This window comes from Thalia democratica, chromosome 2 (assembly GCF_965202585.1).
Source record: "Thalia democratica chromosome 2, ktThaDemo2.hap1.1, whole genome shotgun sequence".
In the NCBI taxonomy this organism is placed as follows: domain Eukaryota; kingdom Metazoa; phylum Chordata; class Thaliacea; order Salpida; family Salpidae; genus Thalia; species Thalia democratica.
Genome location: NC_139166.1, coordinates 46,265,143 through 46,276,477, shown reverse-complemented (window position 1 = coordinate 46,276,477; position 11,335 = coordinate 46,265,143). Strand labels below are relative to the sequence as shown.

General features: G+C 24.1%; 1 protein-coding gene across 1 annotated transcript; it reads right to left on the bottom strand.

Moving 5' to 3' along the window:
- Positions 1 to 3,801: 3,801 nt before the first annotated feature.
- Positions 3,802 to 6,497, bottom strand: LOC145829938 (uncharacterized). The gene is made up of 3 exons (XM_082937825.1): positions 6,307 to 6,497; positions 4,332 to 4,478; positions 3,802 to 4,170 (listed from the first exon to the last, which is right to left on the bottom strand). The coding sequence occupies exons 1-3, from the start codon at positions 6,479 to 6,481 to the stop codon at positions 4,010 to 4,012; spliced, it is 483 nt and encodes a 160-aa protein (XP_082793951.1). The 5' UTR covers positions 6,482 to 6,497; the 3' UTR covers positions 3,802 to 4,009.
- Between the last annotated feature and the right edge of the window lie 4,838 nt (positions 6,498 to 11,335).

Genomic DNA, 11,335 nt, shown 5'->3' with positions numbered 1-11,335 from the left:
TAAAAAAAAGCATTGAGTGAAAATTACAACATCAATAAAATAAAGTCAAAATGTTTATACAAAACTAAGTCGATTAAATAGCTTAATTATATGATTTCTTTAGTGTATTTTTTCTCTTGAAAGAATAAAATACATTTTTTCTCCTCAAGAAGTTGAGATCTTTTTGTTTGTTTTCAAAACATCAAAACATGTAATAATAAAACCATTTAATAAAGAAGACGTATTTTGAATGTCATTATAAATAATTAAATATCAATGAAAAAATTGATAAATCAAATCTACTGTTTAGTATTATATCAATTGACCATAGTTGTGACAATCACAACTTTTTTCTTTTAATTTAAAACTTACATGTAAGTATACTAGTTTTATAACTTATTATCATAAAAAGCATTGTTTTGAAAATAAAGTTGCTAAGTGAAGTTTGAACACTTAGCTGTGCTGTTTATCGAGAAAAGTTAGGTCAAGTCTCAAGTTCAAATTATCTTTTTTTTTTTTGATAATGCTTTGAAAAACATTTTAAGTGATTATTATTTTTTCTTTCGTAAAAGAAGTTTTTAACAAAGTAGATAAAATGTTTATCAAACGTTTTATCTATAAAATATTACGCTATTTCGAAAGAAAACATCTTATAAAGGTATTCAGCGAAGAAAAAACATATATAAAAGGGAAAGTAAATGCTTATTATGAAATTTAGAGTTGCGTCAATAAATGCTTGTTATATTAAGAAAAGCAAAAAATGTTAAAAAAACTAAAACAAAAAAAAATTGAATAATCTACTTGTTCTATAATTGATCATTATAACTACTTAAATTTGTCTTTTTAACTCATACTTAGCTGACAGCTGAATCTGTTTAACTTAAACTTAAAAGTCAAATTAAAAGTTTATTTTTATCTAATTTTCAAAGTATTTTATTTGATATTATGTTATTTTATTTTAAAAATAATTTTTTTTTGCAAACTTTATTTTTCTATACAGTATTATTACTTATTTGATATAACTTATTAGTATTCGCTAAAATTAAAATTTTGTTAGAAAAAGTAAATATCTAGCTTATACAAACTTTCTACCGCATACATTACAGTAAGCTTTTATAACCTCTATTTGAAACCTTTTTATGCCTTATTTAACAAAAAATGTAACAGTTTTTTGTAAGATAATATTTTTCTAGTAAAAATAACATTTATTTATGTGGGCAAGTAAAAACTTTGGCTTTTAGTTTTAAACTTAACATGTTACATTAAAAAACTGTTAATAACTATATAAAATGTAGACAAGCAATAAACTGAAAAACTAATTTAAGCCTTATAAATTATTAAAAGTAAAAAAGTTAAACGCTAGACATACTTAATAAAAACTTAGCCTCAACAATTATGATACACTATTATAAAAGTTTTTTATAAGTAACTAGCTAATTAAAAAATCGAATAAACAACAGTAACAATTAAGTGTTAAAATAAATAATTTCATTTAAAGGCCTTTGATTTTCGATGTAACTAGAAAAACGTGTTTAAAGTAACAATTTTTTTTATTAAATTTAAATTTATTTAAGTTTTCAAAACCTCAGTATTGATTAAAAATTATTTTTAAGTTGAAAAAATTGTTTACGTAGAAGTCTTTTTCGATGGATTTAAAAAAGTTAGACCTATTTAAAAAATAAGACTAAAATAGTAAAGGTTTGTAGTTTTTAGTAGACTTTTTTCAAAACACTTACTGTGACAAATAATTTAAAAGCTTATTGTAAAGCTCTACCAATATTAAATATAATTAACTCTTATATACATATAGTTTCTTCTACTATGGTAAGAAATTTCATTAACAACAATGAACTATTACGTTTTTTTTATTAATTGATAATCTTTTCTGCTATCGCCTGTTGTTTTTTTATTATGTCATTTATATGTTCAAATACCCTTATAATTTTTGAAACTAAATTCTTTGAAAACAGGCATTAACATTGTTTTAAGAAAAGTATATAGGTTGAGAAAAATAATAAGTTCATATGTAATAAAAGTTACAATTTAACATAAAACCTTTAAAAGTTAACTAGTACCTAAATAAATCAAGTTAAATGGTTATTTTAGTAATTTGAATATTTATTTGAACCAACAAAATAAAAATCGTCAAAAAATAATTAATGGTTCACTTATAAAAATTTGAAGGCTATAGTTTTGTTATTTTTATTAGTGTTCATATTTTTTTTATGTTTATACATAGAGAGTAAACATAAAAATATAAAGTAACAAGTACCTATTAAATATACATCTACTGTTAAAGAATGTGTATAAAAATTATAAATTTTTTTTAAATATTTCTAATTAGAATTACTAAAGATAAAAATTTGATATTAAAGTGTCATATGCAATGTTACTAAAAAGTGTACGGCTTAGATTTTTTAGTGTTAATAAAATTATAAAAATATAAAAAAATAATTTAGCTAAAAGTTTTACAATGATAATATTCATATTTTTTTTTTGCATAAAGTTTAAAAAAAAGTTCTACTAAAAACAAAGCAATAATTACTTGTTTTGTGTTTGTTAAACTTACTGTATTCAATGAATTACTTTCTTATAGTTCACATATTTCAAGGAAAAGTTTAGTATTAAAAAACTATAGTTAAAAAAAAATCGACAGACACAAGTTTATACTTAAACTTGAATTTTTTTGAACCTAAACCATAATGTAGTTAAAACGTAAAAATTTAAGTTTTGAAAAATTAAAAAAATATCCTCAAAAAAGTTACCACTCAGCTTTCATCAAACTTTAGATAGTATTCGAAATTTACGAATTGTAATTGATCTTTGACCATATCAAATAAGACTAAATATTAGCAGTATGAGTTATTCTTAATAAATTTAAAACTTATCAAGAGCTAATTTATTTTGTATGTAAAAAAACTTACTTACATTCTATAATCAATCTACTAAAATTAACTTCAATTCGGGAGCTGGAAAACTAAGATTTACTAAACAAAGTTATTAGTCTGCAACATAATTATCTAAAATTTATTAATTACCTATTAACCATCTAATTTGATTATCTTGTTCTATTTCCTTGTTAAAAAAATTCTTTAACCATGGAAATAGAAAAATATTATTAAATTTGTTTTTGGATATACTAATCACTAAGGGTACAGAAAAGTTTCTCACGAATGTCTACAGAAAACCTTTATTCTCAGGGCAATACTTATATTTTGTACTAAAAAACGAAAAAAAAACTTAATTAAAACCTTACACTGTTGAGCTTTTATGATTTGTTCTCCTGAATTACTTCATTCTGAAACAGAGAAAATTAAAGATATTTTGGTTAAAAATGGTTATTCATTGAAATTGATTAAGAGAGTTTTAAGTTACATGATGAAAACTTTAGAAAACCTCAATTGTTTGGACCGGATAAGTTTTCTGCGGTTCTTAAATTACCATATTTGGGTAAAATTTCACAATTATTTTAGAAGAAAGTACAAGATCTCACACAATCAATTTAAAACCAGATAAAACTCAAGTGCATTTACATTTTTAAGGCTTAAACATTGTAAAAATAAATCATCCATCGCTATAGAAAATGAAAAAAAATCAATACTGGAATACAACTAACTCAGTTAAGTTTGTAGTAAGTTAAATTAACTAGCACTAAAAGTAGTTTGGTAAAAATTAACAGAAACATTAAAAAACTATGCAATAAAAGTATTGATATTTTTGTTCTCATAAAAGATTAAATCTTTCAAATGTTTTTGTTGTAATAATTGATTGTGATAGCCTCTTAAGCGTTAGTATAATAACTTGTAGTCACAAACAATTAAGTTCAAAGCATTTAAATTTTTATTAGATCACAAAAAAAGAATAAATCAGTTTGTATGACTTGTAAACTGTCGACAACCGACAAATAAATATCTATTAACTTTTTTTAATTCAAGTTACTTGGATTATTTATGAATAACATTTATTCATAACCAGTTATTGAAGGCTCAACAGCTAGTTTTGGTTGTATAAAAGTTTATTCAATATAGTTTTATTCTATCAAACAGAGGTAAACAAAACAAGCAATATTGTTGATCAAAATAACTCCTGCAGTGCACCAGTACGCAATAAAGTTGTACATGTAGTTCAGCTTCTCATGCTGTGACACGATGTAAGACGTCCATATTGCGAGTCCGCTTATTTGAAGAGCAGCTAAAATTAAAGATTTTAATAGTAAAACACATGTAAATAATGCAAAAAATGTTAGTTTTATTAATGTTTTCTAAATAACAAAAGGTGAAAAAACAAGTTTGTTTAACTGTTAAAAAAAACGTTGTTAAGTTTCATGAAAACGATTATAAAAATATCTATACCTGTTAGTACAAACAGTGCAGTGAAAATAGATACCCATTTCTTGCATGGGTTCTTGAAAGCTCCATTAGTGAACGCCCATGCAAAAAATCCAACAATCAATGCAGAGACTAAAAGACCCCTCGATGCAATTATTTTCGGTTCTGATGCTGTAAAAAGTATTAAAATAAATTATTTTATTTTGGTCAGAACAATTTTTAAATATTTGGTTAACTTTTAAATGCTTTTTATGCTGAAACAAAACAAATACAGTTGTGTTTATTTTACTAAGTAACTAACATTTTAGTTACAAAATCAAGTTAAGGCTTTATTGTTAGCAAAGTAAAAATTTTTTATATAAAAAAAAAGAATTTGATAAAGCCCTCAGTCGTTATTTGAGCGTTTATTAATATTTTATAATTTAAAAACCACATAGGGAATTTATAGTAAAGCATTTGCTTGTGTAATTCTTCTTCGTATGCAGAAGCTGGCTAGAAGAGTATATCGGCAAGGGTATTTTGGGATTAGTAAGTATGGACTTAGGTGTAGACGTTCTACTACTGAATTTTTTTTCAAAGCTGCCAATAAACAGAACGCGCCTTTGTATATCTTTTCAAGTGACCTTACGAAAGCTTTCAATCTAGTAAGGTGAAGCGAAACGTTGAACTTTTCAAATCCTTAGAAATGAATGACAACAAAAGACCACAAACGATAAAATATTAAGAGATACTAATCTCTCTCACCACTATGTACTTAACCCTCAGTAAGCGCAGACTCGGTCATGTTCTGAGGATCGGCATGGAGCGATTCATAAAGTCTCTGCTGTACAGCGAGTTGGTCGTTGGCAGACGTACCCGTGGTCGGACAACTTTACGTTGTAAAGATTTCCAACGCGACCAAAGATATCAAACTTGAGAGAAGACTGCTAATGACCGCGAAATATGGCAGTCTTTTATCTACAAAACACTCTAAGTTGAGTTCGTGCTTTTAACAAAGCCATAAAAAGTCTACTCAAGAAGTCGTGGTTTAAAACTTACAGCATAAACGACAATAATCTAACTATCTTAAAAGTCTTAAGTCTTATGAAGGGATCTTAAAACAAATTAACAATCTTTTTAAATACTCTTTTTATTGAAGCTCAAAAAATGTTCTAGATTATTGAACTATTTAAAGTTTACAGCAATATTGTAAAATGTTTTGTATTTTATCAACTTAAGTTTTATGAATAAGATTGTTTTAAGTTCAAGAACATTTTAACATTGGTGACTATTTGAACACATTAAATACGTAATGTACTTTGTTTACAAAACAGAGAAATATCAATTTCTTGTTAAAGCTAAGTTTTTTTTTGAGAAATTTTTAATAAAAGCGTAAATAGGATTTAGTTGCTATCCTTTAAAGTTTTGAATATATATTTTTTTTACTTTAATCGTAAGCTTTAAGGTGTACTTATGTACATTTTTAAATAGTTTCATTAAACATGAGAAAACTTCAATAGATAATTTTTTGGTTAGTTTTATTTCTTACTGATAAAGCTTTTTAGGTAGAACTAAAAATGAAAACTTATCTTTTGAATACTACGTTTTTTGAGTAAAAAGTAAGCACTAAAGAGGAAGACTACTGTATTATAAGAAACCCAAGAAGTAGATAAAGAAATCATATTACGTTTTTAGTTTTTTGTTTGTTTGTAATTAACTTTATGATATTATCTTAAAAGTCATTGTGTATGCCTTTGTTTTAATTCTTTCTTTTAACACAACTCGCATAGCCAATATTTGCTGAAAGCGGACTTATTATTATTTTGATATTCAAGTTTTTTTTACAAAAAGTTTCTTATGTTATTATTTCTTTTAAACCAATATCTAACAAGTTGAAAGTTTTAATATTTGAATAAATTTAATAATTGTTTAAGTCTAATTTTTCTAAAATCTTATATCTGCGAGAAGACATGTATTAAAATTAACATTATAATTTTTTATTTTTTACACATTTTCTTACTTTCAAATTTTCCGCACTCAGGGTTACAACTTCTGAAAAGACCAAAAGTTTGATTAGTTCCTTCTACAGCAACCCATGAATCATTGCCAATTGGTCCAACTGAAAAACCAAACACTACCCACCATGTAATAACAATTGTTAAGCTTAAAGCAAATTGTAGGTTACACTCAGCCATTTTGATATAGTATAAAATAGCTGTGAATCAAATTAAAGTTAAGTTATTAAAGTTTAGGTTAAAAAACCAAATAAACAACAATTGTTTGAAAAAAAATCTATCAAATGTGTAAGGCTCAATAATTAATACTAAGAAGTTTTATTATATATAAAACAGCTGTTTGTTAAAATATCATGTAAATTTTAGTAGTCTTAAAGAGTTTTCTGAACCACGGATAAACATGATCGAAGTATTAAAAAACCGTTATACAAAGTTTTAATGTTTTGTACAAAAATATTTTGCTGGTAACAAATAACTTGATTATTAAAACAAGCTACAATTATGACGTAATTTACTTTGCTGTTCTGCTGTTCAGACGATACAAAAAAAAAGCTTGAAAATAAACTAGGTACAAAATAATATTAGCCCTGAATTTTTTTTTTTTTTGAGAAAAAACAAAAAGCTGATTTTTTTTTCTACAATAAATACTTCTTAAAAAGACTGTATCGTCTATTTTTGTAACTTTTCAAAGATGTACGATCACTTTTCTTCTTAGAAAAATAAAGCGTTTTTAATCTAAGACAATTAAAACTTATTTGAGTTTTCAGCAGTTTTAACCTGATTTGAATAAGTTATAAAGTCGCCATAGATTTTTAAAACATCTTAAAATAATTTGTAAAACAAGTCAGAGTTCTCCCAATAGAAGCATGAGCTTTCTTTGAGATATGTTTAATATGAGAAAGTAGGCCTAAATATTTACTCCAAGTTTTTAAATTTAAGTTGTTGTAAGCATCTTAATTAACTTCGATAATACCTTTGGTTATTAGATAGTTTGTTTTTAAGTATTTTCTTAATCTATTTCACCAGTATTGTAAAATTAAACAATAACCATACCTAAATTATTGAAAGGTAAAATAAACAAGTGTATAAAAGTGTGAGAGTTAGATAGATATAAAATCAAATTTTACCTACAGAACTAATATATAAAGAGTTAAAACGCATTAAACTTAAAAGCCAACACAGCAAAAAAATAAATATAACCTACAAGATACTTTGCTAAAGTAGAACTTACAAAACAATTTGCTTTTAAATTTTAAAAAACTTAAAATAATTTTAAAAATAAGACTACCAATATATTTAAATTTTTACATAACCTTCTAAAGCTAGGCAACTTTTTGTCTTAATTTTAATTTTTTTCATAATTTTTTAATGAAACTACTTATTCTATATGTGAAACTTTTAATCCTTACGACGTTCCTCAGTCCATTTAAAAGTATTTTTCTACAGAGTCTTATTTATTCTGGATATATGAACAAATATAAACTTCAACAAGTCTCTGTAGCACTTTCCTTATAGTGAACAGATAAATGTCGTCAGTGCATAAAAGTTTAATATACTTCTAAATCAAACTGATTTTCTAAAATAAAGATATAAGTAAGAAAATATATATCAGCTTATATAAAACTAAATACTTAATTACGTAAGTTTAAATATAGCGTACTTTTTGCTTTAAAGGTTGCAATCAAAGTTCTCGACTTAAAAAGGAGAATGATTCAATGATATATATTTCACATATAGATTCAACAAATATCTATTTTAATTTGTGCAAGTATTTAAACCAATATATAATTACGTCATAATACAATAGCCAAACTTTTTTAAACGAGTAATTTTAACTTAAAGGTTTAGTTAAAGAGATGCTTTTCTTTGTTAGTTATCCACAAATTTCACAAGACCACTAAATGTTAGTATAATTATTTTTTATTGTATATGTATTTTTTATTTATTTGTTTAAATTCTAAGATTGTATAATTATTAAGTAACGTGCATTTTCCTAAATTTAGCCTAACAACATTAAAATCATCATATTCTAGTAACTTTAAGCTATAGGTTTCAATTAGATTGTACTCAGTTTTTTGTCATACTTTTTTCTTTTTAACTTATTTTATTTCAAGTTTAGCCTAATGTCTTCCTACTTGTTATCACATAAATTTTTACAGATTTTAAACAACTGAAGATCTCGTTTTTTTAAACGATTGAAACATTGTATTGTAATAAAACTTAAAAAAAATTATCATTGAAGTTAAAATATATGTTAATTATAAAATTGTGCTTATCTTTAAGTTTTAGTTTTTATCTTAGCTATTTTAAAACAAGTACAAGTTTATTTAAATAGTGATTGAACAATTGTTATCTACCGTTGAAACAAAAACATGACCCAAAAATACATGCTTAAATATTTTCAAGTAGACCAGTTACAAGTCACAAATACTTAGGTGTTTGTAAAAGTACTTAAATTATTTAAACAATTTTGTTTTTCATAAACAGTTCAGTTATTGAGTTTGTTGCAGTCAGCTCTTATGTGGGTTAAAAAAAATAACCAAAATTATTCTGATGTTTTTTAAGAATAAATTTTTACTTCTAAATAAATAATCTTTGGAAACCTTAAATACTGCTACTATTGTCTTAATAACTCTAAACACAGTTAAACGAAAAATGATATTTAAAAAAAGAAACTTGTAATAAAAAAATCAACCCAAACAATCCAAGATTTTATCTTTCATTAACTTATTACTTATTTTTTTAGTCATCAAAACTTTTATTACCTAAACTCATGAGTAAATTTCAACAATGCAACAAAAACTTGTGCTGTTATGAATAGCAAAAGTGAAAGTGTGACGTACTTTTTTTACTTCATGACTTAAATTAGCTTTCGGCTGTTTACGCATGCTTGGTTTAGAAAATGCATAAAAAGATATTGTCTACAAACCCAAAAATTTTTCTTCTTCAACAACTATACAAGATGTCTTCAACTTTGTTGTGTACTTTTTTCAAGTATTTCAAAGAAAACAATTTGAATTGATCATGTTTTTCATGTTAATGCAAAAATGATAATATTGTATTCTCAATGGCTAGCTTAAATACTTCTTAATTGATACTGTCTTTTTTGTATTTAAAAAAAAAGCATATTTAAAAGATTATTATTTTTTTATAAGAAGTACACAAAACTTATTTTAAACTATTATAATTAAACATTTGATGTTTAAAACTTTGGTTAAACACAGTTCAAACTTGCACTACTTTAAGACTAGTACATTTTCTTGTATATACATTGTTTGTATATAACACTAAACTTCTATGTACTCTTTTTTAAAACTAACTAGTCATACTTGATTTTTTTAAATAAAAACTTCTTAAAAGTATCTTTTACTGCTGTTTGAATTAGTTTTTAGGTAAATTACTTATGTTTAAAAATTTACCAATTGTTATAAGAAAAATTAAGTTTTGGTTATATGAGAATTTAATAAACTATCAAGTGCTGTAAACTAATATTTTTAAAGTTAGTATTTAACTTCGTATAATTTTCTGAAAAATTTTCTCACACATATAAACTATAAAATTTTGCTAATTTCCTCTTTTTAGGGTTTAAATTTTAGTAATAACCTATTTTCATACAGTATCGTAAAACACTTGTTGATGTTTTTTTATAAATGCTCTCTAAAACTTTAACTAAAGCAAGTATATTATAGTGAGTTTAAGATAATATAAAGCTGTATTGTACTGTTATAATAATTATAATTGATTTTTTTTAACATTAATTAATTTTGAAATTTAACATTTCTTTAAAGTTTTTACTTATTATGAATTTTACACCATGTTGCGGACTTAGATTAAAGATTTACTTTTCTTACTTAATAAACTTTTTTTTTAAAAGTCAATATATTTTTTTTTTTGAACGATAAAAAAAGCACTCCAAAAGTTTGGTCTACTGGCCTGGTGTTCAAAGGAATATTTTGGTAATTGAATCGTACGCCACATTCTTTTACAATTTCTTACGAGCTATTACACATAATTTTTTTTCATCTAAATATTTAAATCTAAAGTTATAAAATATAAATTAAACGAAATGAAAGAATAGAAAACTAAACGAAAATTAAATGAATTTAGTTTTTAAAATATAGTTTAAAATTTGTCTAATAACATAAGAACTAAAAAAATATATGTCCTGGACAAGACGTTTAAATGTATCCGTGGTGTGCGACTCGATAACCGAAAGGTTTTTTCGTGCACCAGGTCCTAAGACTAAACACTTTGAGCGCTTTTTTATGTCGTTCAATAAACTACTAAGTAACTACTATATAACTTAAAAGTAACTTATAAAAAGAGATAAATTATACTAGTAGCAAACATGTGAATACTTAAATTATAGGTTACAACTTCTTTAAAGAAGGTAAAAAAGAAATACGCTGAAATATTTTTACATTAAATTTTATCAATTTTGTGTGCTAAAATTCTAGTATTTTTTTGTTTAATAATTTTACTTGAGCAGTTAAAAGAACTTTACATTTGAATAGATTAATAAACTATTGTACAACTTTTTAATAGTTTTCTAGAAGTGAATTCTACTATAATGGACTTAACTTTTATAAATGAAAATAGAAAGATAAGTACTGTAACATTTATGCACTTAATGAGAAAAAAAAAACAATAACAATGTATATAAAAACAACAACAACAACAAAAATCTTCCTTTTTTTTTAAATATACTTTTTTATAACTTGAATATTTGTCTAAGTCTAAAATTGTAATAACAAAAAGTAAACAATGTTTGCAAACATAAAAAGTTGTACTTTTTTTTGAATTCTTTAGAAAAATATGTTTTTTTACATAAGTTTGCTTGAAACAGTTATCTCAGCTTACTATCTAAATACTTAACTTTTTTGTAAAAGTATATACATCTATAACTATTTTTATTTTACATTGGCATGTTAAAAGAGAAAGGAAAAAGTTTCTAAGTATTCTGAACTTAATTTAAAGCAGTAATCTTTAAAACTAATCTAAAGAATAACCAGATAGAAAATGCTGCAATCTAGA